This window comes from Monocercomonoides exilis (assembly GCF_001643675.1).
Source record: "Monocercomonoides exilis strain PA203 chromosome Unknown scaffold62-463630, whole genome shotgun sequence".
In the NCBI taxonomy this organism is placed as follows: domain Eukaryota; phylum Preaxostyla; order Oxymonadida; family Polymastigidae; genus Monocercomonoides; species Monocercomonoides exilis.
This window is the reverse complement of record NW_027150607.1, coordinates 404,926-432,500: the sequence shown is the minus strand read 5'-3', so window position 1 is coordinate 432,500 and position 27,575 is coordinate 404,926. Positions and strand designations below refer to the sequence as shown.

The 27,575-nt window shown below is 37.3% G+C and overlaps 5 protein-coding genes across 5 annotated transcripts; 2 read left to right on the top strand and 3 right to left on the bottom strand.

Moving 5' to 3' along the window:
- Window positions 1-2,497: 2,497 nt before the first annotated feature.
- MONOS_9924 (uncharacterized protein) lies at window positions 2,498-2,866 on the top strand (the record flags this gene model as incomplete). The annotated part of the gene is made up of 3 exons (XM_067880467.1): window positions 2,498-2,509; window positions 2,585-2,705; window positions 2,778-2,866. The coding sequence occupies 3 exons, from the start codon at window positions 2,498-2,500 to the stop codon at window positions 2,864-2,866; spliced, it is 222 nt and encodes a 73-aa protein (XP_067719512.1).
- A 6,711-nt stretch (window positions 2,867-9,577) lies between these two features.
- MONOS_9923 (uncharacterized protein) lies at window positions 9,578-16,954 on the bottom strand (the record flags this gene model as incomplete). The annotated part of the gene is made up of 1 exon (XM_067880466.1): window positions 9,578-16,954. The coding sequence occupies one exon, from the start codon at window positions 16,952-16,954 to the stop codon at window positions 9,704-9,706; it is 7,251 nt and encodes a 2,416-aa protein (XP_067719511.1). The 3' UTR covers window positions 9,578-9,703.
- A 1,685-nt stretch (window positions 16,955-18,639) lies between these two features.
- On the bottom strand, window positions 18,640-18,924 carry MONOS_9922 (uncharacterized protein; the record flags this gene model as incomplete). The annotated part of the gene is made up of 1 exon (XM_067880465.1): window positions 18,640-18,924. One exon carries the CDS (start codon window positions 18,922-18,924, stop codon window positions 18,640-18,642), a length of 285 nt encoding a protein of 94 aa, XP_067719510.1.
- Window positions 18,925-19,438: 514 nt separating this feature from the next.
- Window positions 19,439-19,654, top strand: MONOS_9921 (uncharacterized protein; the record flags this gene model as incomplete). Its single annotated transcript, XM_067880464.1, has 1 exon — window positions 19,439-19,654. One exon carries the CDS (start codon window positions 19,439-19,441, stop codon window positions 19,652-19,654), a length of 216 nt encoding a protein of 71 aa, XP_067719509.1.
- A 192-nt stretch (window positions 19,655-19,846) lies between these two features.
- On the bottom strand, window positions 19,847-21,421 carry MONOS_9920 (uncharacterized protein; the record flags this gene model as incomplete). The annotated part of the gene is made up of 4 exons (XM_067880463.1): window positions 19,847-20,132; window positions 20,325-20,478; window positions 20,894-21,106; window positions 21,175-21,421. 4 exons carry the CDS (start codon window positions 21,419-21,421, stop codon window positions 19,847-19,849), a joined length of 900 nt encoding a protein of 299 aa, XP_067719508.1.
- Between the last annotated feature and the right edge of the window lie 6,154 nt (window positions 21,422-27,575).

Sequence of the window (27,575 nt, the reverse complement as noted above, 5' to 3'; positions counted from 1 at the left end):
TAAAATCAAGCAGTTCTCCAAAAATGGATTCATTGCATCCAAATCAAACTACTTCACTCCACATAACCATATACTATACTGCCTCACAACACACATTCACTACTAGCATAGCACTCTCTCACAACAACTTCTCAGACACATCGATTTTATTAGAGTCATCTTCATCTCTTCATCCAACATTATTACACATCAGACTCAAAGACTCAAACAACTCACTTTATTATTCGACCCATCTGATCAGCCATTGCTACCAGAAGATGTTTTCATAAAACATGTATTGCTTGACCCTTATATACAATCACATGTTGCTTTTCATTCTCATCAGACCCAACAAACCCATCCCTTTTGAACCACCTTCATTTATACTTCACACTCTGTGAGTTTCTGTATAATCATGCAAAGGTATTTCATTCAAAGAGACACATACATATTATTCCCATTCAAATACCATATACTATCTTCCTTAACATACAAAGCCTACCCACCTATTTGCTATACATATGACATAATACTATATACATATATATACAATAGACCACTATTACACAACGCCTCAGTATCATAGACAGCCCCCTATATAAATTTTTCATTCAGAATCCACTTTTTTTCCTATGGAGTTTTATATACAAGTCACACTTCTATACTAACCCCATATCACATAAGCCCTGGCTCAGACTATCCTCACCAGACAACTTTTGTCGAAAAAAAATGAAGTCAGAAAAAAAATTTTTTCGGGGGGTGTCCCCCTAAGTATACTTCCGTAAAAATCCCCGACAGCCCGCACCAAAAACACCATCTTTTCCAAAAAACTCATAGACTCAATTACACTACGCCCAGGTTTTCGCGTTTTTTTCCCTTTTTCATACTAGAATTACACTACGAAAACGACCTCATCGAAAAACCTGCTTTGATACTAAAAAATCTCAAAATTACACTACGCCACCAAAACCTCGGCGTAGTGTAATAAGGATGATTTTGATACTAGAAAATATCGGCTAGTATCAAAAGTGCCCCAAATACACTACGCCGCGAAAACCTCGGCCTAGTGAAAATGCCAAAAAATGATACTAGAAAAAACCTCAATGAAAATTTTTAGTATCCTTCCACAGTGTTTCTTGGGATGGGGACACACCAAAGCCTTGCCACTACCACACCACCTTGTGTGTCCCCTCACTGCCTTTCATCTGGTTTTTTGTTCCAGCCTTCCAGCTCTTAAGCCTGGCGCGCTATGGCCTCTTCAATGTTTCCATACGAAATGCCCCTATCAAAACTCACTTTTTCTCACACTGCTGCTGGAGCAGCCAGAGGAGTGGAGTGGAATGCCTATGGATACGTAGTGGCAGAGCATACGCACAATCTCATACCATCAGCCAGCCTGTAAGTTATGACCGATAAAAAGATACAAGGGTTGGAAGATAAGGGGGTCCTATATGAAAAAGTGGAAAATCATTCAAAAATGTTAGTATATTGAGTATAGTGAAAAGGGGATAAGAGTGGTGGGAAAAGTAGTGGTATAGTTGGATAGAGTGAGTGAGGAGCTAGACCCTCTATGGCATTTAGAACTTTCCAGCTCTTACGCCTGGCAAGCTACAAGGGCTGGAACATAAGGGGGTCTGAGTCAACTTTCCCTATGAAAAGTGAGTATAATGGCTGTAGTGAAATACACAGGCAGGGCATAGACACTGGATGTGTGCCATATTGTAGGCACAGTATGTGGGCACATTGCAGTGATATCAGCTTGGCTGTAAGTTATGACCGATCAAAAGATATGAGTCTGTGAAGCCAAGGGGTCCCCTATGAAAAAAGAACATTTTTCATTCAAAGATGTCAGTATATTGAGTATAGTGAAAAGGCATATGGACTGAGGGCAAAGATATTACTACCATTGGATACTGCAAGAGCACAGCTACTTGCCCTATGGCATCTAGAACTTTCCAGCTCTTAAAGGTAATTCCCTATGGCCCATGCAATATACAGGGTCCATAGCATAAAATATCATTGAGAAAGGGTTTTTCATATGAAAGATATGAGTATTTGCCCTATAACTTCAGGGCAACACAACTGGGCCGAATGATATTACCACCATTGTGTAGAGCGAGTGTGCAGCGAGACCCTCTATGGCAACGAGAAGTTTCGCTGACTTGCCCCTGAGGCGCTATGAGTCTGTGAACATGGGGGGTCCACAGTGTATTTTTCATAGAGAAACTTCATTGACAAAATTTTCTAGTATCAAAAACCTCAAAATACACTACGCCGAGGTTTTCGAAGTGTAGTGTAATTTGGTCACTTTTCCTAGGAGCTCAAATTTCTAGTATCAAATTCATCCTTATTACACTACGCCACGAAAACCTCGGCGTAGTGTAATTTTCCCCTTTTTTAGTATCAAAGCAGGTTTTTCAGGTATTCCATTTTCATAGTGTATTTCTAGTATCAAAAGTCACAAAAATCGAGGAAACCTCAGTGTAGTAAAGTTGAGTCTATGAGTTTTTCGAAAAAGATGGATATTCTGGTCTGGGCACCCGGGGTCTTTCACCATATTTGAGGTTTTTTCATTGAAAGTGACTGAACAAAACCCAGTGCACAGCCCACCCAGCCGGCCCGGCCCACAGCCCACAAACCAGACCCTGCCCACTGCACAGCCCTGGTCCCCCGCTACACCGTCACTTTTGTTTCTGGAGCTCTCCCTCCAACACCTGAGGAGATAGGTTCGTTGAATGAGAGGGGGTACCTCAATGGCTGGCCCAGTCATTTTTCACTCACTTTTTCTTATTCCACAGCCCAGCCAGCCAGCCCAGCCACACTCCCACCACCCAGCCTTGTAGCCACTGCCCACACGCCCACTCTGCCCACATCAGCCAAGCTGTAAGTTATGACCGATAAAAAGATACACTCCAATGAAGAGTGTTTTCCAGTCTGTTTTCTCAGTGAAAAAAGTGAGTGTCTGGCCCACCCAGCCAGAAGGATCCACAGGCGCCCAGCAGCACCCTGCCCAGCGTGCAGCCACAGTCTGTGCGCACACTGTCACTTTTGTTTCTGGAGCTCTGGCTCCAACACCTGAGTTTCTATAACCATCGGAACATTGCACCCTCAGTCACTTTTTCTCACTGGGGAAATACAGTGTATGTGGAATAGAGCCAGGCCAAGCCACAGGGCCTGCCCAGCAATAGGCCCAGCACATAGCCCACCTCACTCGCTCCTTGCCCTGTGGCCTTTGCCAGCCCTGCCCATCAGCCCTTCCACAGATATCCTCCACTCAACTCCTTTTTCAGTCAAACTCAAATTGAGTCTGTGAGTTTTTCGAAAAAGATGGCACTTCGAGGTCGGGCAGTCAAGATCACATAGAAAATTATCATAGAAAAAATACAATTTTCATAGAAAAAATATATTGGCCACACAGTAACTTGGCAACCACTGGACGGATATCTTAGCAATTACACCACATCCTACCCCCACTAACATTCCCCAACATATCCCTCTAACTCCGGTCACTTGCCCTCCCTTCACTCTCCACAGCTCTCCCAAGTCAATACCCCCAAGTCACTTTTCTGTGTGAAAAATCCGAACTGAACTCAAAACAACTAGCCGCTCGGATTTCTCAGCAACCACTGGGCCGATCAAAACGCCGTTTGGCCACATCCGGGCATGGGTTCCTGTGCCGGTCATATGTGTTTCGATTCAGCCACTTGCCTCTCCTTCGCCCTCTGTGACTTCACCAACCAGGCACCCCCAGTCATCCTCATAATTTTTATTTCTTTTCTGGACAGCCTTCCAGACCCCCGCCACCAACACACATATGCATGCTATTACCGCACTATATGCACATATATCATATATTAATATCAAATTTATCTGGCCATAACTTCTGGTGTTATACTCGATTTACCTCAAAAATGACCATTTTCACTCAAAAATTCGATTATAACTCAAAAACTACAAATCAGTGTATCCAACCAAAAATCACCAATATACAACATTACAACTCATATTCATTCATGGAATCATATTTTATATCCACTTTGAAATTTTCGAGAAAAAAAATATTTTTCGATTTTTCAGTCAAAATGGCCAACTTGTCCGCACTGCCCTGCCACAACCGCTCGGTAGAAAAAAATTTAGATTCGAGTATGTTTATAAGGGGCCCACGTCCTTGCCACCTGCCAATTATCAAAGGAATCTGAGACCTCATATTTTTCGGTCGTTGATCTTAGATCAGCACTTTTTCAGTCAAATTCTTCATATGACATTTTCTCACTAACCAGACCAATCTGGCCCGAGAAAAAAATTCAGCGGACTATTCGCGAATTATCCGAACTTTTTGTGTTTTCATAAGTTTCGATCACAACTTTCATAAAAACCGATTTTCTCCAATTTTTCATTTTTTCTGACTTACTTGAGCTAAATTCAACTTAATCAGAAAAAATGAAAATTTCGCATTTTTCGAATTTTTGACCCTGACTTCAAAAATTCACAAATGGTCCAACTAACACTCTGGTAAAGTCTTACGGTTTTGAAAAATTTATTTATCGAGATATTAAAAAAATAATTTCGAAAATTTTGACTGAAAAAATTTTAATTAACATATCATTCCACAATTTGAATCGATTAATTTCTGATTTTAATATCATTCAATTCCTCTCATATTATTACCCATATACGTAACTTTTCATCAACCACCAATTCCAACTTCTTTACTGAATTTCATTTTTTTGAAAAAATGTTTGATCTAGATCAAAACCATTTTTCAATGTTAAAAATTCGACTTTTCAAAAACAGTTTGTAACCAATCTCCCTATACACCAACACATTCCTCACCCCTCATAACCTATACAAAATATAATTTTCAAATTTATCTGTTCATGGAATAAAAAGAAAAATATTTATTAAGATTGAAAAAAATGAAAAAAAAAATAATAAAAAAATGAAATGATGTTCAACTTTAAAAATAAGAATAATAGAGATGTATTATGTGATTGCTATTTATTTGATAATAAAATTGAGATGAATTTAAAGTTCCAAAAAAATAAAAAAATTAATTATTATTCGAAAAAAGTGGGAAAAATGAAAATATTTTTTTATCTTCAAAATTGTTGAACAGATTAACACCAAAAAAATATATAATATACTATATCATATTAACATTATATGTGAATTTTTTCAATGGAAAGAAAAAGTCAGTTGTTGAGATAAAAAAATATTTTGAAAAATGAAAAAAATTAAAAAAATTATATCATCACAAAGAACAGTTGAATTCAATTGGTTTTTTTATATAATATAATAGATATAATATAGATGATAATAATATATAAGAACATTGATATTGATGGTTGGTTCTAAGCAAACAAAAAAGTATCTTATTTTTGTTGATATTTCAGAATGTTATTTTTTCATTTTTATTCAACCATAACAAACAATATCCTCACAATAATATCATCACAATTAATATTATAATATTACACATCTTCTATCCAATTTTCATCAATTTCAAAAAATAGAAAAAATTATAAAAAAATATATAAAGTTTGAAAAAATCTTTATTTGATCATATCTCAATAGCCACTCATCAGATTTTAATAAAAAGTATATCAAAAGATAAGAAAAGAAGAGTAGTTAAAAGGATATTTTATTAAAAAAAGTTTCATATTTTAAAAAAAAATAAATACAAAAATATCGATTTTCTCCATTGAAAATGACCCCTTTTTTTGATGGAAAATCAAAAATTTCTCGCTAACCGCGAGGTCAGGGTAACATCACTCGCGCTACCACTCCTGTAGCGCTCGCTGGATGAAATCTGCGCACATCATTCCTGCGCGCAGATATTCATCCATCTCGCGAAAATAGAAGAAGGGGAAAGAATAGTTTTTAAAAGTCAGAATTAATTCTATTAATAATTTCAGGGGGGAAGCCGCAAAAATTTTCAATGAAAATTCGAAAACCCTCAAAATTGTACATGGCAAGAGGAACAATTTGGTGGGGGAATTTTTAAGAAAGAATCACTTTTTTGATGGGTAAGAGTCCCACCCAATGGCCGACGCAACACACGGCAAAAGTTCGGTCGCTTTCGCTCCCCGCCCTTTTGCCGCGTTTGTCGCGCGGCCCCCACCCCACGTGACTGTTTCCTTCTATTTCCAATTTTTCCCCACTTTTTTCTTTTTTTTTTGGAGTCTGAAACTTTTTTTGAAAGTGTCTTTTTTTTGAGTCAAAAAATACTTCAAAGTCATGATGACTTAAGCTATGTGCAACCATGATAAACATGATTAACACATGCTATCATCATCTTTGAAGATGTTTCTTTCTTCTCATTTGTTGGAGATAGAAACATTTCTTGAAGTCAGAAAATACTTTAAAGAAATGATGATGTGACCAATAAGATTAAATATCATCATTTCTTTGAAGAAGTTCTCCTAAAGAGAGGATAGAAACTTTATTTTTGAAATCATTAATTTTCAACTCAAAAAAAGTTTCATCCTTTATGACTTTTTCCCACATTGGATTCCCTCAAATTCCCATTTATTTTTTCCTTTCCCAAAAATGAACAGTTATTTTGGGGGGTAGTACTTCATCCATGGTATTATTAAGGCGTTCCAACCAAAGTCCAATTTCAATGTTTTTATATTCAATCATTCATACGTTTTCAACCTGAAAAGAGAATATCAATGAATTTTAAAACATTTACTTGTGGGGAGGGTTATTTAACGGACTTTTTTTTATTCAATGACTTAATCAAAAAAAAATTAATTAGTGGACAATATTCAGAGTTAAGCCTCAGTAAATCGTGCAAACAAAACACTCTGAGACGCACAGCCCTCTGATAACAAGGATTCGTCTAATCCGTCCTTCTCAGGCATGACCCCTTTACCAATATTCTCATTTATCTTTACAATAGCCAGGCAAAAAATGGTCCAGCGAATGAAACGAAAAATCCTAACCTAATAGAATCCGTATTGCATTCACCTTAATGTTTTTATTGGACCAACCGTTCCGGCCAAATCTTTCAAAGGCGGTACAACCAATCCTTCAAGATCCTCGACTTGGAAATAAAATATCTCAATTTCCTTATAAATTTACTCCCTTGCAAAGCAGTATAATATAGAATCTCAGTCTATATACCAACTTCGATCCACAAGGCATTTAAAGGAGATACAAGACCCATCACAATATATTCTAGTCATATATGTTATTCTACAGCACACCTGGAAGATACGACCCCATTTACACACATCCCATTACAGGATCTTCCCTTATCCAATCGTCGCCGACCGTAGATAGGAGGGTTGTCAATTATCCTCGATGGCCATGGTCTTAATTTCCATATCTCTATTTTTATCTAAAAATCAATTCTTTCCTTTGCAGGAAACATGCCCAGGAGATTATCAATATAATCCTTCAATTGTCATATTAGCTATTTCTGGAATAGATTCTGACTTAGAGGCGTTCAGTCATAATCTAACGTATGGTAGCTTCGCGGCACTAGTTTCTCAACTAACCGCAAATGCCAATTATACGATTCTAGGGTTCCTCTCGTACTTACTAGAATTACCATCTTGACAATAATTTTGCTATCTATCAGTAGGGGAAAACTAACCTGTCTCGCGACGGTCTAAACCCAGCTCACGTTCCCTGTTAGTGGGTGAACAATCCAACACTTGGCGAATTCTGCTTCGCAATGATAGGAAGAGCCGACATCGAAGAATCAAAAAGCAACGTCGCTATGAACGCTTGGCTGCCACAAGCCAGTTATCCCTATGTCCCCTCACTCACAAGTTTCAAAGGGTTAGGGTTTTATATATAACTTAAGAAGTGATTTTAGTATCTAACTGATTATTATATATTGGATACACATATGGTTGACTAGATGATGTTGATAGGTGGTATTGTTGACAGACCTCTCTTTGTCGAGAAAAAAAATATTTTTTATTTTGACTGAAATATGACTGAAAAAACTTTGAAAAATTCATATCTCCACATATACTGCAGATATAAACATGATATTATTTCTATAAACATATCTCCATATTACTAACATATAACATATTTTTATTTGAAATGAAAATTCTGAGTCAAATTTACAAAAATTCATTTTATCTCATTTTCTATGATAACTTGAGTGACAAAAAGTCAATAAATGTGAATATTTTGAAATTTTTCATATTTTTTCTGTGTTTTGGAATATCACCGATAATTCACAACAAAGATGTAGGTAAAAGGATTAGGTTAGATTCCCCTTCCCCATCGAGATACACAATTTTTTGTGTTTTTCCCATATAAAAATTCCCAAAAATCGAAATACAACTATTTTTCAAAGACAATAATTCTGATGCATAGCCTGCATGAGTGCAGCACATGGGAAATTTTTTGGAAAAATTAGATGTTGTGGTTGTGGAGAAAAAAAATTTTTTTCATCTTTCAAACTTTATAAAGAAAAAAACTTTTTTAAAAAAAAATATATCCTTTGTTTTTAATGTTTTGTTGAGGTTTGAAAATAAATCAGACTTTTCTGAACAATACTTCCTTTATAGCTTAACGAGATTAGAACATATATTCAATCAATTAATTCTAACAGCACACTTTGAATGAAACTGAAATATGTTTTGAGTTTTTGGAAAAAAAAATTCTGGTATTGTACAATGAGAAATGATGCATGTGTTGCAAATGCGTTTGGACTCAACAATAGTGGTTATTTTTTTTCTGAAAATCTGAGTTTTTGAATTATTATTACAGAAAAAAAAGATGAATTGAAAATTAATTTGTTCATCTCAAATTTGTGTTGTCTGTTGTTATTCATTGAACAGGAAAAAAAAATTCACTTTTTAATCAAATATAAATATTCTTTGTTTTTTTATCTCTCTTTCTTTTTTTTTTTTTTCTTTCTTTCTTTCTTTCTTTCTTTCTTTCTCTTTCTCTTTCTCTCTTTTGGTGCTGGCATTCTGTTTTTATTTTCATTCAGCTCTTCAAATACACACAAAATCGCTTTATAACAAAAACAAAACAAACATAAATGTGATGTCACATAATCAATGATGAAAACATGACTATTAACAAATGAAATGAACAGATTCTTTCTTCAAAATAAAATTCATTTCTCACACGTAGCACAGTTTTGAAATTCAATAAGAAGGAAAAAGAAAGTGAGCACGTGCTGAACAAAAGAGGAATAAGTCGAAAAAATGATTTAAATACACAAAACCTGAATATCAACTTTGAAATGTTATTTAAAAAAAAGAAAAAAGAAAAGAAAAAAGTTCGTCTTATTTGAATTACAAAGATAATTGACTGTTTACACATTAAAGAAAAAAAAGCAGATTCTTCCCATCAAAAAAGTGTGAGAAAAAAATCTAATATTATGCAAAAGTTATTAATAGCCGCTCCAGCCATTAGCCCAAGCCAGCTGCATAATAAATTTGCAAATTGAATTACAAATAATAAAAGAATCAATAAAACAAATAAAAAAAAACGAATAAAAAAAAATTGAAAATACTCTGAAACAATTTGTCGTTCAGCCAAATGATAAATTTTTGTTGAACTTTTTGCATTTTTTAATGAGCATCTTCTGTGTTGATGTCCAGTGGTGATGCTTCCAATAAATCAAGAGCGTGTGTTCACAATCAGACACACATCATTCACTCAAATATAATTAAAATTGCTGTTTTTATTCATTATTCAAAACCTTCTTTATATGTAATTTCTTTTCCTCAAATTCATCTTTTCAGTTTCTCTCGTATTTGTTGTTTGGGCTGTTTCCTTCGCCAACTATAATATCATCTTTATTCTCCTCAATCAGAACACATTCCACTATTCTGCTGTCTCTTTGAATACAATTTTCTCGTCTTTCTTCGTTGCTATCCCCTGCATAGCACAGAGCATCTGTCGCTGTCAGCATCGCTGCATTCGCTGGAAACAGTCCAATGAATTCTCTCTTCATGCTTGAAAGCGATACTCTGTCTGGCGTCTGTACAAGGACACTTTTCTCCACCACTCCTTTCAGCCGAGATCCCTCAACTTTTTTCATCTTCGGTCTCTCTCCATTCACTATTTTCTGCCCTGCCACCTCTGCCTCATACTCCCCAAACGGGACATCCAACGTCAGACACTCCCAAAGCATCATCCCAATCGAAAACACCACCGACTCCTTTGTTGCTCCCATCTTCTTATTCATCTGCAACTCAGGTGCCTTCCACCTCAAACACTCTTTTTTAAATCTATCCTCATCATCCTCAAAGGCTGATGAGGGAGGTGGCGAGTCTGTGAATCTCTCGCTCATTACTGAAATATTTGACGAAGAAGAAACAATACTCGATGAAGAGACGGATGATGAATCTGAATCATCATCAGATGAGAAGTTTGAATGCATGACGATGCAGATAACCATGTGTTCTGAGAAGAGAACAATGTGCGGACTCAGATTTGCAAGAGATGAGAGAGCGTTTTCCATTTCATCAAATGAGTGGAGTGCCAGATTGGACACCCAGAATAGGATTTGTGCAGCTGTCATCTCCCTCTCCTGCAGAGTACCAATCGCCATCTCTTTTTTCTCATTCCTTCCATGCAACAACATGAACAATGAATCCCTAAGATCCACAATCAGTTTCTCATGAGGTGAAGAGCATGCCATTGCATCCACCAAATTCGACATCGATGAGGTTGTCGGGCATGCATCTTCCATGCGAACAAATGTGGATTCTGTGTCTGAAGTGTCTGTTGTTGAAGTTGATGAGATGGATGGAGATGGTGTTCTCTTTCTCGTCTCCCCCTCTTCATCTACCTTCTCCAGAGCCCAATCTGGAATCTTGTCTGAATCTCTCCCCAAAATGTATTCAGTGGAGCCGCTTTCGGAAAGAAGGTGCTCTGATGACTCTGAATGTTGAAGGCTTTTCGCATATACCCTCTTCTTCATTCTCTCATCATTCTTCTTCTCAGCCTCCCTCTCTGTTCTCCTCCACTGCTCTTCTGGTGACATCTCCATTGTAACCATCTCAAATGCCTTCGGATCCTTTCTGATATTATCATTCACAATCTCTCTCAGATCTTCTGCTTCATTCTTGACCTTCTTCCACCGAACAATAAATATAATAGATACAATAAGAACAATTAGTAATATGATACTCATGATTATTACAATTAACAGCCAAAAGGATTTTCCTTCTTTGTTTCCTCCTTCAACAATCCTTTCATCTCCATTTACCTTAGATTCACTTCTATTTTTCAGTATCTGTAGAGAAGTCTCTGCCGATTGTTTTCCAAACAGAATCATCACTGACACCTCTGTTTCATCTGCAATTGCCGTTATATTTTCTGATGGAACTCTTCCAATCACTTCTGTTTCTGATATGAAACTATCTTCCTCAAAAGGATACGTCTCAACCAACTCTACATCTCCTGTTTTGAACACCAGCCTGAATGACAAATCACAGGGAACAAAAAGGGATCCCTTGAATTTGATAAAAATGTTGCTTCCATTTTCATTCACAGAAACATTTTCCAGAACTGGAATGAAGAATGGAGATGCCCTCTCAGAAACAATCCCTTCAAAATTGCAACCGTCATTCAAAATCCAAAGAGAAGAATTGGGCATTACTCCATCTCCCCCTTTCAAACTGGAAATGGTCAGTGAAGCAGAATCTGAGCAGATGATGTTTCGACGAAGAGAAGGATATTTTGAATTCAAAGGGATGTTGCTGCTGAAGTTTCCTGCTTCAATCATCACGGATCCTCCACTCACTGTTATCCCTCCCTTTGATGAGTTGCAGACTGTTGTATCTTTCATCATCGCAGAACTGCTTGAGAAATCAACAACCGAACTATTCCACTTACAAAGTTCTTCAAATGCATTGTTTCTCTCACTTTCACTTTCTTTTGAAAGAATTCCAACAAATCTACACGAATCCATCAAAACATCCTTCGTATTGCTCATCTCCATAATACTTCCTTTATCAGAAAGAGAATTGCAGCTTGAGCAAGAACAGTTTGAAAACTCCAAATGAGAAGAGGTTGATGAAGCTGAGAGAACAGATGCTCCTTCTGAATTTCTCGAACAGTTGTTGAACGAGGAGATTCCAATAGAAATTGAATTCGAAGACGAACCTTTTATCACAACGACACAGTTTTCAGACAACTTCACTCCATCAGCATCAATTCCATTCAGCACAACACTTCCACATTGCCAAATCTCAACAACATTTCTCGTTGATTCAATCTGTTTCAGTCTGAAATTTGTGATATTAATATCATCTCCATTTAGCAGAAATGAAGGCTTCTTGAATGAAAGCATTGATATTGTGCAGTTGTCAGCATGAAGAATTCCACTTTCAATGTTCAACAATGTTGAATTGAGAATAACAAATTGAATTCCTATTGACTCCCCAGCCGAAGAAAAATCAACAGATGAAAGAGATAGCTGGCCACTTGCTTCATGAATGATAGAATTGCCTGAATATGAAAACGACTGGCCAAAGATGAATTTTAATCTTTCAATCCGAACATTCTCCGAGGCTGTGATAAGATTTCCATCATCATCATCATCATCAATTGTTGAATTCAGATGCACCAAAGCGGCAGATGGAGATTGCAATGAGCGGATGGTCACATCAAGAACATCACACTTCCCAACAATTTCTGTTTGCCCCAAGATCAACAGCTGCGAGTACGGAGATGGAATAATATGCTGGATTCCAAAACTCAATGAGTGACATGGCGTGTCGAATTCTCCACATTGCTTGCTGTCTGTGTGATTGTCTGCAACTGATGATACAAATATCGTCTCGCTCTGGTATCTCATAACCTTCAACAAAAGATCCTCTTCCCCCACAAACGAGTTTGTTGTGCATCCCCAAACTGCCTTGTCCTTCACAAATGGTGCTCTGAAATCCAGCAAGAATTGCTCATCAACTATCTGTGTTTCAATTGAATGGCATCGAACATACACATCTCTCCCTCTCAATGCAGAGTTGTCTCTGAACGTGATGTTGGATAGCATAAAGTTCAAAGGATGTTCAGCTGTCGAGGTGCATTCCAGAAACAGCCAGCCACCTCTTCCTGTGCTCGAGCAGAAACACTCTGAAATCTTGCAAAATGAGCAATCAAAACTTCCTCCCTCATTCAACACACAAAACATCCCTCCTCCCTTTCCACACTTCAATCCGCCACATCTCTTCATCGTTGTATTTCGTATAACCATCCTGGTTGGCTTGCTGTTGTCATTTCGAATGATGGGAATATCATCGGTTGCGTTCTGGGTGACTTCTTCGAATGAACTCCAATCAATGACAACATTTTGTGCCTCTTCATTTGTCTCTCTTCTTAAACTCTTTGATATGCTCAATCCGCTTGCTCCTTCCAGCTCAACATTTTTCATCGAAAGGTTTCTTACATTCAAAATTGTTGATGAAAGAACAGAAATTACATCTATTGAAAAGCAAAGTGATTGCATTGAAACAAATTCTAATTGAACTGTGCCTCCATCTGCCTTGATCAGCCCATAATTAGTCACTTCTTCTCTGTCATCTCCTTTTTTGGTGAATGAGCAGTCTTTCAAAGTCAGTGATCCTTCTTCTGAGCCAACATCCAACAAAACATTGACTCCACTTGAGAATGAAGAAGGAATCACAAACTTTATCAGTTCGAAATTTGTAATTCCAGAAATCTTCATTGCTGCTCCTTCTGATCCTTCAAGTGATGAGTGATATTCCAAAGAGCACATTTCTAAATTATTTGAGTTTATTGAAATTCCACTCACATCAACGCTATTTTGAAGAATTCCTTTTCCAATGATGTTAATATTCCTTTCATTTCCTTCAGTTAATCGATCCAAAGAATAATCAATTGAAAGGCAAGGATAATCTGAGAATCCACAGACACACACATCACAACCTTCGCTGCCAATAAATATCTCTGAGTTAATTGCTCGCCAGAAACAGATCAATGGAATAGCATTCGTTGTGTCTCTTCCATCAAATCCTCTCATTGAATCCAATGAAATATCTGCCAGATTCACTGACACAAATGGAAGGGAGGTGTTTGTGATGCTCTTTGTCAAGTTGGATGATTCAACAAACAGGTCATTTCCATATTTTGCAACATTTGGCTTGTCTGAATCAAAAACAGGTGATGAGATCACAAATGAAGAATCATCATCAATCAGCTTCAGTGCCATCCCTCCTCCAAACCCAATCTTCCGTTCTTCTGCTGGTGCTGTGCATCCAATGAATGTGCATGAAATAATATTCAATTGAATATTCCCTTTCAACTGAGCATCAATGGCCCCTCCTCTGCTTCCATCAGCCTGTACAGAGCATCCATCAAAATCACATTCTTCAATATTTATTTCTGCATTTGAATCTTCATCATCGCTGTTATCAATGCTCACACAGCCTCCACTTCCAGCAGTTCTTTCAATTTTTGTGAAATTGCAGTTTGTCATGTTCAACCATTTGGTGCTCATCAACTCATCCTTTGTTCCACTTCCAGACAACGAGATCAATGGGCTTGTGCTCAAAGTGATTGATGAAGCAGAGAATTTGTCGATTGCCAAAATTCCTGATTCAACAGACAAGAACAGAAATGTCAATTCTAATGATGGATTTTGAAGGGAAAGAGAACATTGATTCAAAGTCATTGATGATGAAGGAGAAGAAATGAAAGTGGAGTGTGAAAAGAGAGAAGAAGGAAGAGAGAAGATAAGTTTTGACAAAACTGTTTCAACACTTGTTGCAATCATTGCTGAATTTGATGTTTCACTTGAATCAGAGACTGTCCAGCCACTTTCATCGTCATTTCCTCGGATTTCATGCTTTTGATTAGAGAAGGCCAATTCATCGCTCATCAAAATCATTCCATTCACAACAACTTTCTTTGTTCCTGTTTGTCTTGTGAGTGAGTGCTTCATTGTCAAGCAAGGGAATTGGACAATTCCACAACGTGAGTGATCGGTGGCCTCAGAATTGCTCACAAATATTTCTGCTGGAGTCAGAAGGAGATAAATGCACAGAGGAATGGCCACAGTCGTATTTCCATTCTCATATCCTCTCACCTTCTCAAAAGAATCCAAAGAGGCTGTCACACATGTGATGTTTTGTGACTTTGCGGTCACTTCCAGATTTGGTGAAAAGACAAAGATATCTCTTCCCCATTTGGCTGTGTTTGTTCCAAATGAAGAGGAAATCAGGAAATTGGGATTTTCATTCAATAATCGAAGAAGAATTCCTCCTCCAAGCCCATACAATGCCGAGCAAAAGCACCCATCGAAATTGCCTCCTTTCACTTTCACTTTATTCGACTCTCCCGCATACAGCATCATCGAGCCTCCATCAGCCGATGTTGTGCTTCCGCATCCAGAAAATGAGCAAGAATCTAGATCGATGCTTGCCCTAACGTTTGTAAACGAGATGACAGCTGCTCCGCTCGTTGTTCTTTCAATTCCATCAAAGGTGCATTCTGAAAGTGCCAAAGATATCTCATTTACCGAAGAAATCGAAAACAATGAATTTGTGGAAATTGTCTTTGCCCAGTTCACATGTTCCATCTGAAACATCCCATTCTGGACATTTATCAGTTCTGTCGAAAATGCTGTTTCTGTTGATTGCCCGCTCCCAAAAGATATGTTCAGTCTGCTGATCCTCATTCCTCCTGTTCCTGTGATCTCAAACAGCCTTGACCCACGGTTATTCGGATGAGCCGAGTCATGCACAAGAACAAATTCCCTTGCAGTCAATGTACCTGTTGAGACAGAAAAAAGAGACAACCCAGATGCTTTAAATTCTGTTTGAATTGCTGTACTCATATTGCTTTGGCCATAAACAGTAAAACTGTCTGCTCCACAATCAAAACTATTCGTTTCAATTATTGTTCCAGAAAGGACTTCAACATTGGTCACAAAATCCGAAATGAGTTGAGTCAAACAATGGCTGATGGTGCTACATGGATGAGACTCATTAATTCCGCATGCATATGTATCTTTGACGTTAGGTTGCGTTTCAGTCGAAGAAACAAATCTGGTTCTTCCACCATCATTCCTAAGCCATTCACTACGATCAACAATTGAGTCATATTTAATGCTAACTCTGTTTGTTGTTTGCCTTGTTGAATAGCAACTTGTATCAATGTTATTAGATGTTGAGCTTTGCAGAACAATATCATGTCCTGATCTTCCGCATGTGTTATTGTGAAAAAAACAGTAATAAAACAAAATTCCATTATTATTTGCATTTATATGCAGGCATACAGCTCCTCCTCCACACTTTGAATAGCAATAGCAAAACAAGCAATTTGAGGTGATTACTTGATCTGTACAGCCATAATGCTCCATTGCTCCTCCTCCAGAATTTCCTGAATGTAGCGCGCTGCAATTTGAAAAAGAACAATCCAGAACACAATTTTTCTGTTTTTTGGTCATCGTCTGTCGGAGATCAATTGCACCCCCATCGTTTCCTGATGAACAGTTCTGAAAAAAGCAGCAATCAATAAGTGATTGAGTTGATATTTCTTCTGCATTAATTCCTCCACCGCCACAGTCTGTATTTATCGAAGCACACGAACATTGAACAAATGAAGAATGGAGCACAATGCATTCTGCGATGTTCAAAGCACAGATTCCTCCACCTCTTGTCGATGAAGCGCTGCATCTTGTGAATGATGAATTCTCAACTGTGAGAATGGCACTTGCATTGCCATGAACATAAAGAGCTCCTCCTTGTGGGGATGTGCAATCATTCCATTCACACAACGAAAAGGATTGGCTTTCTGTCGTGTTCAGTTTTTCTTTTTTCTGAAGAGCATTCATTTCTCTTTTCCCGAAGTTTATTGTTGTGTTTTTGCAGATTAATTCGTGTGAAGAAAAAGATGCACTTGAGATACCTCCTTCAAATGCATTCACACACGAATAAATAAGACAGTTCTCCATTGAACTCAAATAGCATGAATGGTCCATCTGGTAATCACTGTTCTTGTCAGATTTCACAGACATGTTACTGAAGGCACAATTAATGATCTCTTCACTTTTGCTCTTTCCAGACAACAGGAAATAGTCTGAGGATGAAACAGCCAGATCTGCAACGATGGAATTTCTCAAAATAACAGAATTGGAATCATCAGATGAAAATATGAGACTGGATGGGTTAAGACTTTTTTGGGGGATAAAAGTCATGTTTGTGAGGCAGATTGACCCGAAATTCAAATGAAAAGGAGATTTTGACTTTTGGAAGGAAATGCAGGAATCCAGCATTACCCTCGACTTTTCCGTTATTACCATAAAATGTGAGGAAGATTGTTCAATTGCCACATTTTTCAGTCCAACTGAAGAATTGGAAAAGCACATAAATGAATAAATCGCTGTGCATGTTCCTGCCTTCCATCTGTTCATTCCTGATGCTTTTCTCTGTTCTGAAAAATAATTATTATTGCTATTTGAGGGAAATTGTGCGTCATTTGAGTTGACTTGACCAAAATAAATACAGTTATATTTAAAAGTTATCTTTGAAAAAATACCTTGGTTTTCAAATGTAGATGTTTCACAGATGACTTGACATTTAAATGTCTCTGCTAGAATCAGACATGCTAAAAAGAACAAATGCATGCTAAGTCAGAGAAATCTTCCACAATGAAACGAAAAAATATATTATGCGCACGATCAAATAACATCCTCAAAAAAAATTCAAATATTTCTGACTAGAAACTTTTAAAGTACAGTATGCTCATATTAATTATATAGTGATTAATGAATTTCAATTTATTTTTTATTTAAATAATCAAAATTATTTAAGCTCCGCTGAAACATTTTGATAATGAATATTTTAGTGATTCCAATCAGCTCAGAGAAATGAAAAATATGTGATTATTCTGTCTGAATCTTACGGGAGGGCAGAGAGTGTTATTTATGAAGACAGGGGATGGATACATGACGTTGTTATTGGATCTGGACATTTTTTTTTCTTGATAAAGAGCAAAAAAGGAATATGTGTGAAGAGAGAATGAGTATCTCATTTTTCACAGAAAAGTGTGGTAGTGAAGTGTTTTGAGGAAGAAAGACGGGAAAAAGGGTGATTGGTGAATCTGTTGATAAAGTCATTCAAATGAGGAAGAGGAAGAAGAAGATGCATAGAGAGCAGAGATAAATAAAAATTTGGGCTTTTGCAAATGGAGAAAAGAAGGCAGACAAAGAACTTGCACAACACAATCATTTGAGCCTTTCAATTGTGCTTGTGGTATTAACTACCACTGCTTTGGAGAATGGAGCAGCAAATCTTTGTTTCTGAGGAGCCTTCTAAAAGAATCAAATAACCTGTAATTTATCATTGGGTATCCAAATTGTGTTGATAGTGATTTCATCTCTCTCAGATTCTGAATTGATCTTTTCACTCGCATTTCATTCGATTCAATTGACGTTTGTCGAGAATGTTTCACGAATAGAAAAATCTTCTTCATTTTCTCATTAATATCGCTTTTGCCGTAGCTTTCTTCTTTTTCTTCTTCATCTATATCATTGTCATTGTCATCTTTATTACAATCGACATCATCATTATTACAATTTTCCTTCTCCTTCTCCTTCTCCTTCTTCTCATTTCAACTCCTCACCTGAAAAAACCAATTTCTCATTCATTTTCCCTTCGCTCGAGAACTGAGAGCTTTCGCGGCTGGTTGATCTTTCTGAACCTAATGTGGATGTTGTGTTTGTGTCGCAGGCAGAGCTTCTGGCAGACGTGGTGGAGTATCTCTAAAAGCTTCCTGTGGCTGGTGCAGCTCAGCAGTCGTCTCTTCGCTCAGCGCCTTCGTCTTCCTCGTCTTCTTCAACAGGAGCAGCATGCTGATCAACTTCGCCATTCCAGAGGCGAAGAAGCGAAGAGAAGAAGGCAGGAGATGATTAGTCATCTTCTTCTTCTTCTTCAGCACCTGCGATTGACCCTTCAGATGCGTCAGCGGTGGCGGCATCATACGCATCGGCAGGAGCGATGGATGATATCGAGAGGTGGCTGGGGTGTATGAAAATCAAAAGATTTCGTAACTGAAGGAGCAACAGACGCTTCGAATGATTTGTTGTGTGGCGCGGCAGGCGGTGCTGTATGGGGGTGTTGTGTGTGTATAAGACGTGGCGCTTTCTGCGATGCTTTCAGTATCGCTGGTGGCGCAGCTTCCGTCGCTTGCCACATCGAAGGTGATCACGAAGTCAAGAGACAAGCGGATCTTTGTGTCGGCTGTATGAATGCGCTCCCATCGATCAACGATCTGTTTGACCAGTCGCTGCTGCAATCTGTGATAGTACTGCAGGTTTCGCGATCGTCTCTGTTGAAATATTTGGTGGAGAAGCTGGACAATATAATGATGATGCGAAATGTTGTTCTATGAAGGACAGAGGAGAGAGCGGGGAAGGCACTGGAGGCGGTGGGGCTGAGGATAAAGGATGAGCTGGTGCGGAAGGTCAGGGAGCTGAAGGAGTAGATGAGGCGGAAGGAGAATGGTGAGAGAAGAATGTGAAGCTTGCGAGCGGACTGGCGGAGCAGCTGCAGGAGAAGGACAAGATCATCCGGATGCGGGAGAGGAAGATCCTGGAGCTGAGCGAGAAGTACAATGCAGAGGTGAAGGAGCAGCAGGAGCAGCTGGTGGTGATGAAGGAGAAGACGGAACTTTTGGATGTGGTGATTATGAAGGAAAAGTCTCGGATGCAGCATGACGAGGTTATGAATGTGAACAGCATAGGTGCGCTTGTGAGGTCGGCGTTGTAGCTTGCTACGTCTTCTCCGTCGGTTTCTGTGTGTGGTGGGATGGTTCCGTCTTCAGTTTAGTTGATCTTGCCTTCGGAACTACGTGAAAAGTACCAGAAGAAGTTATCCGCGTGTATCAGAGATGGCAGCGCTGTGATGCCTTAGCTGGACCCGAGTGAGAAGGTGGTTGTTGTGAAAGTGGGGAGAGATGTGAGTGTTGTGGGATAAGCAAATAGCGGCGGGGGAGGAGGTGGCGGAAGTGAGGGAACGAGATCTTTGATCAGCGAGAGATCAGAGAAGAACGGTGCTGAGGCCAGTGATTGTGGCGATTGTGGAGGAGGAGTGGATGCAACTGTGAGATAGAAGAATAGCAAAATGGAGAAGGAATCGAAGATGCTGATTGCGTTGTCGAAATTGCAGAAGCAGATGACAAGCAAGCAGTAGGCGCTGTTCAAGAAGGTAATTGTAATCGATACACGGAACTTGCGCAAAAGAAGCAGAAGTGGAAGGAAATGAATGCGTTGTAAGATGTTCCAGTGCAGCGGCTGCTGACGTCGCTTAAAACGGTGCTGCAACCTTAACTAATACAGACGCTGTTAACGCTCATGGGGGATATACGGAGACAAGATTGCGTCAGACCTTTGCAAGAGTGGTGCTTCCAAGGCAGGAGTCTGAGGACTTTGTGTGCGTGTGAATGGAATAGAAGCAATCGATGCAGAAGAAGAGTAAGTCCGTGAGAAAGATGTTGATCTAAGTGGTGGAGATGTTCCGGAAAGACTTTGCGGAGATGTGGCTGTTGGAAAAGTTTGTGCAGGAGGAGTTCATGGAAGGCGAGCTGTTGTTCTTCCTGTACTTCTATTCGGTGCTGTTTGAAGGGGTGCTGCAGCAGCCGATGGGGGAGAGCGATAACTTTCTGTTGGTTTCGTTCCGGATGTGCAGTAAGTGCATCAACATTGTGGTTGAAGTGGCGTTGGAGAAGAAGATTCAGATGTTTCTGGGGGGAGTATGAAAAGGTACAGTCAAAGACGGGAGTGGAAGACGCTTCTGTGCTTTTGCGGCTTTTGATGAATAACAGCCGGGCAGAAGCAGCGAAGCGTAAAGAAAAGGTGATGAAGGCGCTGCCTGATGCAATACGTAGGGGCTTTCCATCGATTTGATCAACTTCATCAACATCGTTATCGGGGGCAGTGTGTAGAGGTATCACATACTCGAAGCTGGAGTCTCCTTTGTGTGTGTGTTATCCACAGACGCTACAGGCGCTTCGCTGCGGATCTTTCCAGATGCTTCCTTGCTGTCTGGCTGCTGTCTGCCGTTGTTTGCGTCTGTGCTGAAGGCGTGCCAGCGCAACGACTTCTTCACGCTGTGTCTGCGGCTTCTGGATATGTGCGATGCAGCAGACTGAAGGTCGCCTCTGAAGGCGTCTGAGAACAGCGAGGTTGTGAAGACTGTGAGCAGGGGCTTGGCGCTGCTGAAGTCGGCACTGGACAACCGGGAGCGGATGCTTTTGGGGGCGTCGGCGGGGGTGTTAGCAGGGGCAGGGCTGAAGCGGCGGGTGATGGAGGTGCAGTTGGCGGCGGGGAGGAAAGAAGGGCGGAAGGCGCTGTTCCGGATGGTGCAGCTGCTGGCAGTGCAAGTGGAGCTGCAGCCAGGGAAGAACAAGATGGAAGGGGCGATCTGCTTTCGGCTGCTGCTTGTATTATGACAGCAAGTGATGCAGTTTCACGAGACGATAGCATTGAAGAGGGAAGAGGAGCCACGTCTTTTGATGTTTCACAATTATCTGCTTCTTCAGCTCAATGCTAATAAGTTCTGAGTTCGAAAGAAATGACTATTAACAATTCACACCAATCTTTTGAGTGAGCATTGGACGTGATTGATCCTTCGATTTCGCTGCCTACATCGTTATCGGCGTTGTCATCCTCCTCGTTGTCGTCTTCTTTTTCTTCCTCTTCCTCTTCCTCTTCTTTTTCTTCTTCATCTGCTGGTGCAATGAGCGGGCTGCTCTATCCGTCGCTTGGGCTGCCGTTCACGTTGACGCTTGCAGCTGTTCTGCCTTCTTTGGGGATGTTCAACCCGCTTCTGAGGTATTCGGTTGTGTAAGCGTCGGCGATCGATCTGCTGGCGATTGGGGCGAATGCGATTGTGATGGATGGGGAGGAAGCAGAGTGAAGGGACAAGGAAAAGAAGATGGCTGTGGATGCGCGAGAAGAGCGGCAAGGGAAGCAGCAGAGCACAACGCGAATGGCAAGGCAGGAGCAAACGCAGCGAGCGCATCGAGCACGCCGCTGACGGGTGTGAAGAAGTTCCAGGAAAGAGAAGAAATGAATGGAAGAAGAAGAATGTAATGAATGAAATGAAGGGTTATTGAATGATGATGATGATGATGATGAAGGGAAAGAAGAAATTAAAAGATTGATGCATATAAGGAGCAAATTCTTCGCTTCAATCAGTTCTGTAAAAGAAGGAAATAATTCATGACTGTGTAATTCTGAAAAAAGTTAGCTTTTCTCTGTGCATACTCAATTCTGCAGTTATAATGATCTTTGGTTGAACAGCATCTGTCTTTTATTCTACGTTTTTCATCATTCCTCTCTTCCTTTCTTCTAAACAGAAGACACTTTGAGAACGAGAATAAAAAATGTTGGATAAAAATGATGCAGGAAAAACAGATTGGAAAATTTCTGTTGATTGGCCGGAAGAATGTGAAGATAGAAGAAAAAGAAATAACCCTTAAAAATATTTGCCTTTGATTTCTTCGCAAGCAATGGATGAATGTTACATTTGCAAAGAAAAAATGAAGTATCGATCTGCTTCCGGTATTCCTTCAGAAAGTGCATTTGCTTCCCTTTCTGCCATCTAAACCGCTGAAGTGTTCGAACCGGCAATGCTTCAATAATAATTTTCAGCTGATTTGTCTCTTCATAAATACAGCATCAAACTTTTCATCTCTGAATTTCTATTCAGTAAGAAAGGCACATTGATTGTCGCAAAAGTTTTCCTGTAATTCAATTCTCTTTTAATAAATCGCAGTGTTCTGAGTAAGAAAAGCGAAAAAAATGAAAACTTCGAGGTATTCCTTCTTGTTGTATGTCGAAGAAACATTTTTTGATTTAACATATCAAAATTAGGATAAGGAACTGATCTTCATTCATCTGTGAAGCTGCAAAAAAGAATGTAGAATCGTTTAGGGGCTTATAAGACAGATTTTGCAATATTTCCAACATAAGAACCAGAACAGCCAAGCTGATGTTAGAACAAATTGTTGTGGTTGTGAATTAAGGCAATTTAATTTTACTACTGCTGTGCAAGCGTAAAAAAAGATCAGAGATGTTATCTGTGAAGATCATAGTGAAGCAGATGAAACATTCTGAGAGTTTCAAATGGGAAATGGCAAAAAAGGTATCGTTATTCTTTCAATTATGTAAAAAGCAGTCAAAATTAGGTTATTGGAGACATTCAAAGGGATATCCATTCATTTTTTGTGCCATTGCTGTAAGATGTGTCCACAGAAATTCAACGAATGGTTTCTGCTTTGCTCCAAGAAGAGTAAGCTTGTGCAAAAGGAAGTCTTGGGCAAAGAATCAGAGTGTCTTTTGCTCTCTTCATTCTTTTGGTTGAGTAGCAGAATTCTCTGATTTCTTTCTTCTGGTTTTTTGATGACGGTTGGAAGTGTTGTTGAATTCTTGTGCTTCCAGGATGCTTCTCAAGGCACAGCTGCCTTTCCTGCAGTTCTCGTCTGATCTCCATACAATCGATGTCAAATGGCTTTTTGGTGTTCAAAGCATTTGATAAACCTCAAAGAAAAAAATTAAGTCTCACTTACTGTTTCCGTTCCTTCAATCATGAATCCCAATGTCTTTTACGTTAAGGATGGCCTTTATGAATTTATTTTATTTGTTCATTTCACATTGAACGCAATTTTCCATTTCCTTCAACCGTTCAATTTGCTACTGAATTACATTTTTTTTTTGAAAAGAATGCAAATATATTTGTTCAATCAATTCTTTCGTATTTTCTGCTCCTTTTTCTTCAAAGATTCAAATAAGCTATCTTGAATAAAAATTGAAAGTGAAAGTGAAAAAAAAAACAAAACATAAATAAAATGCAACTATTAGAGCATACAAACATTTTGTGCATTTGCTTCAATCTTAAAACGCTTCGCAAAATGAAGAAATCTTCTTTTCTTTTCGGGAATTCGGTTGTTTGCTTTCGTTCTTTCCTTTATCTATTACATTATAATATCAGGTATAAGTTCAACTCCAAATCAAGAAGAAATGCGCTTCATGAAACAAATTGAACGAAAAATTGAAAAATATTTTCTAATTTAAATTATTATTTATATGATCAAAAAGTATTTTAAAATCTTTAATTTGGTCTGTTTCGACAAGTTCTTAACTTCGTTGAATACCATATATATATATCATGTAATTCGAAAAAAAAAAGTTTTTTTAACTGTTGTTGAAAGCGTCTCATTTTCCAAGATAAATAAAAATGTTTGTATTTGTCTTTTATATTTTGAAGTTAAAGTACAAATTTGTTCAAAAATAGAAGTTTCAATTATGAGCAAAATGATTGCAACTTCTGTTGATAATCCTGTTTTTGGAAAATGAGAGATATCTTCTATGAAAAGAATTCTTATTAATTATTATTTGATTATTTCTTTGAGTGTTCAACATCTTATTTTTTATGTTAATTTTAAAGAACTGTTTATTAATCTTGGGCATTGCAACGTGGATAAACAGAAAGAGAAAAATGTTGAAATGAATATTTTCAGGATGAAATAAATGAATACGAACTCGAATCTATTTTCAGAACCAATTTTTTCAAAGAATTTGATAAAATTATTGAAGAATATAAATTCTCGATGAAGCATATCCTCGTTTTGCTGAAGAAAATGGGAAATTGCAATTTGCTGAAAAGAATTTTCCCTCGAAACTTTGAAGAATCTTTGTTGAACAAAAGATTTGAAAAGATGATCATAAATGAAGAAAAGAAAAATAGAAAAGAAAAGAATTAAAAGTTCTGATCGATCTTTGTGAATGCTTTTTGATATAGTGCATCAACTGTATTTAAGAGGAATAACATTCTATTTATGTGCCACATCTTCAGAAAGCTGCTTTGAAGAAAGAGAAAAACAAGGAAACAGAAAAAAAAATGAAATGGTTTTGTGTGTTTTAAGCAGCATTAGAGTTAACGTGTGTGAAATTCTATTTCCTTTTAATTGTAATAATATTTTTCCGTAATTTATTAGAAAGTGCCAAAAGAACTATTCCTAAAAGAAATCAAAGAGATAAATCAATATCAACAGGAGGATCGCAATTTGGCACGACTTGCGTATCAGTCTGCTTGGAAGGATTTGATTAAACATATTCCCCAATGATAAAAGTTTTGAAGAAGTTGTTGTGAATGAGCTGCATTTTGCGAGAGAGGCAATTAGAGAACTGGAAGAGTCGAGCGAATGCATTGATTGGAAGAGAGAGAAAGGAAAAGAAAATGGAAGAATAGAAGTGCTGACTTTAAGGAGATGGATCCAAACATTGACATCTTTTTTTGAACACCATCTGTTGTGGAATGAAGAAAATTTTGAGCTTTTCAACAGCATTGTGAGAGTATTTCGAGCTGCAAGAGAAAATAAAAGAGAAGTTAGCTACTGGTGCGTTTATTCTCTGAACAATGCAGCCGAAAACAGTGCTGTGATGATTGATAACTATCTGAAAAGTGGTACAGTTGATTCTGAATTGGATGACATTCAGTGGTCAATTATGAATGAAAGCTTAAAAAATGATAACTTATAAATATTTTGTTGTTCGAATGTTTTTCATCATTCTTATAATCTGATTTCAAGTTGAAATGTTTGTTGCAAAAAAACCACATTTCAAAGAAATTAAAATAAAGTACATAGGAGAATTACAAAATTTTCAAGTATAGTTAGACGAAAAAAAAAAATACTGTCAAAATTAGATATAATCACATCGGTTTTTACACAACTTTTTGTGACTATATCCGATTGTGATTATTCACGATGCTGCTTCACACAGAAAAAAATAAATATAAATTTTCAAAATAATTTATTTTGGGTCGATATTTTTATTTTTGGAAATTCTACACAAATCCACTTTTTTCACTTACGAAATTAATTTTTTTCACAAATGCACATTATTTAAACTTATTTGAGCACATTTTTGAAAAAGCGAAAAATTGAAATTTTTGATCAAAAAATCGATTTTTCATTGAAAAAATCACCCATAATAATTAAAAATGTGATCACATATTTTCATCCTTGTGATTATATGGGTGATTATTTTTGAAATCATACTTTTTTTCGGTATGTAGATTTTTCATGGATTGTTGATTTTTAATAAGTTATTTTATATTAAAAAGGAAAAAAGCATAATAATTGATTGTAAATACAAACGTTTTAGTATAATAAAAGATTAAAATGTTCATATCAAGCCTTATCACTTTTCAATTTTTTTTTATTGATAATCAAGAAATATTTTCGCACAGAAATTTTTGAATGAAAAAATATGATTTCTAAAATAATCACCCATATGCGATGAAAAATGAATGAAAATTTGTTCAAAAATGTCGGTGCATCGAAAAATGTGACAATAAACGAATGTGATTATATTCGACGTGATTATATCCGGTTTTGACTGTATTTGCCATTTTTATCAATATTGAAAAATTTTTTCTTTTTTCTTTTTTCTCTGAAGTTGAAATTATTTCCAACTCCATCCGAAATTAAAAAAATTACTTTCATAAATCAGCAAGTCACAATTGTTTGGTTCATCAAATTTTGAAAGCATGTCATTACAGATTTGAAAAAAGCACAAATCAACACTTTTAAGTACAGACAATCAAAAAATAAAAATAGAATAGAATAGAATAGAATAGAATAAATAAGAAAGTTAAAAATATACCAAATCAAATGATTTCTTACATATGGTTGAATTTTATTTATTAATTATGTGGTTAAATAGCAAAATCTTTAATAATGTTTCAATTCATTTTGAAAAAAACAAAAATTTCACTGCCTCAATATTTTGCTGATAAATCTAATATTTTTTACAAAATGCATACATACATTACAACAGCAATAAAGAATTTCTATTTATGTTCATCTCCAAAAATGGAGAGAAAATCCGTAACGAAATACTAAAAGAAAAATAAATTAAAATAAAATATTATAAAAAAGTGAAATGAAAACATTTCCTCGAGTTATTCCAAAACCATTATAAACAAATAAACACACAAAAAATATTATTTCAAACAATACATATTCAACTAAATTGGTTTAAAATTTTTAATTCTTACAATAATGCAATTCTCCTTATAAATCAATGCATAAACTCATCAAAAACATATATATCTCAATCGTGCTAAAATAAAAAATTCAACGATGATCCATCTGTATTAATAGAACAAAATAAAAACAAAATAATTACATATAAACATCAAAATAATTACTCAAAGAAACAATATCAACGCAAATACATATCAGAGGATAACACAACACGAATAGCGGGAATTCGAAGAGGATAAAGACTCGGAATGGGTTTTTGAAATGCTTCTTGATTTATTTCCTTTGGGCAATGAATTCGAATTCGAAGAAAAAGAATCATCTTCAGTTATTTCTTCTTTTAAAGTATCGCTATTTGAATCTGTTTGCACACTTTCGCATGATGGAGAATAAGAATAAAGATATATTGACGAAGGACCTGCTACAAGAGAAGAGATATTTTGGCGGGATTGGGCTGCTGAAGAAAATTGAATAGAAGAAGAAAATGATGATTGGCTATTTGTAGATGAGCTCTCAAATGTTGGGAGATAAGTTGACGATGAAGTAATTGGACTCACTAAACTTTCATTGCTAGAATAGTTTCTAAG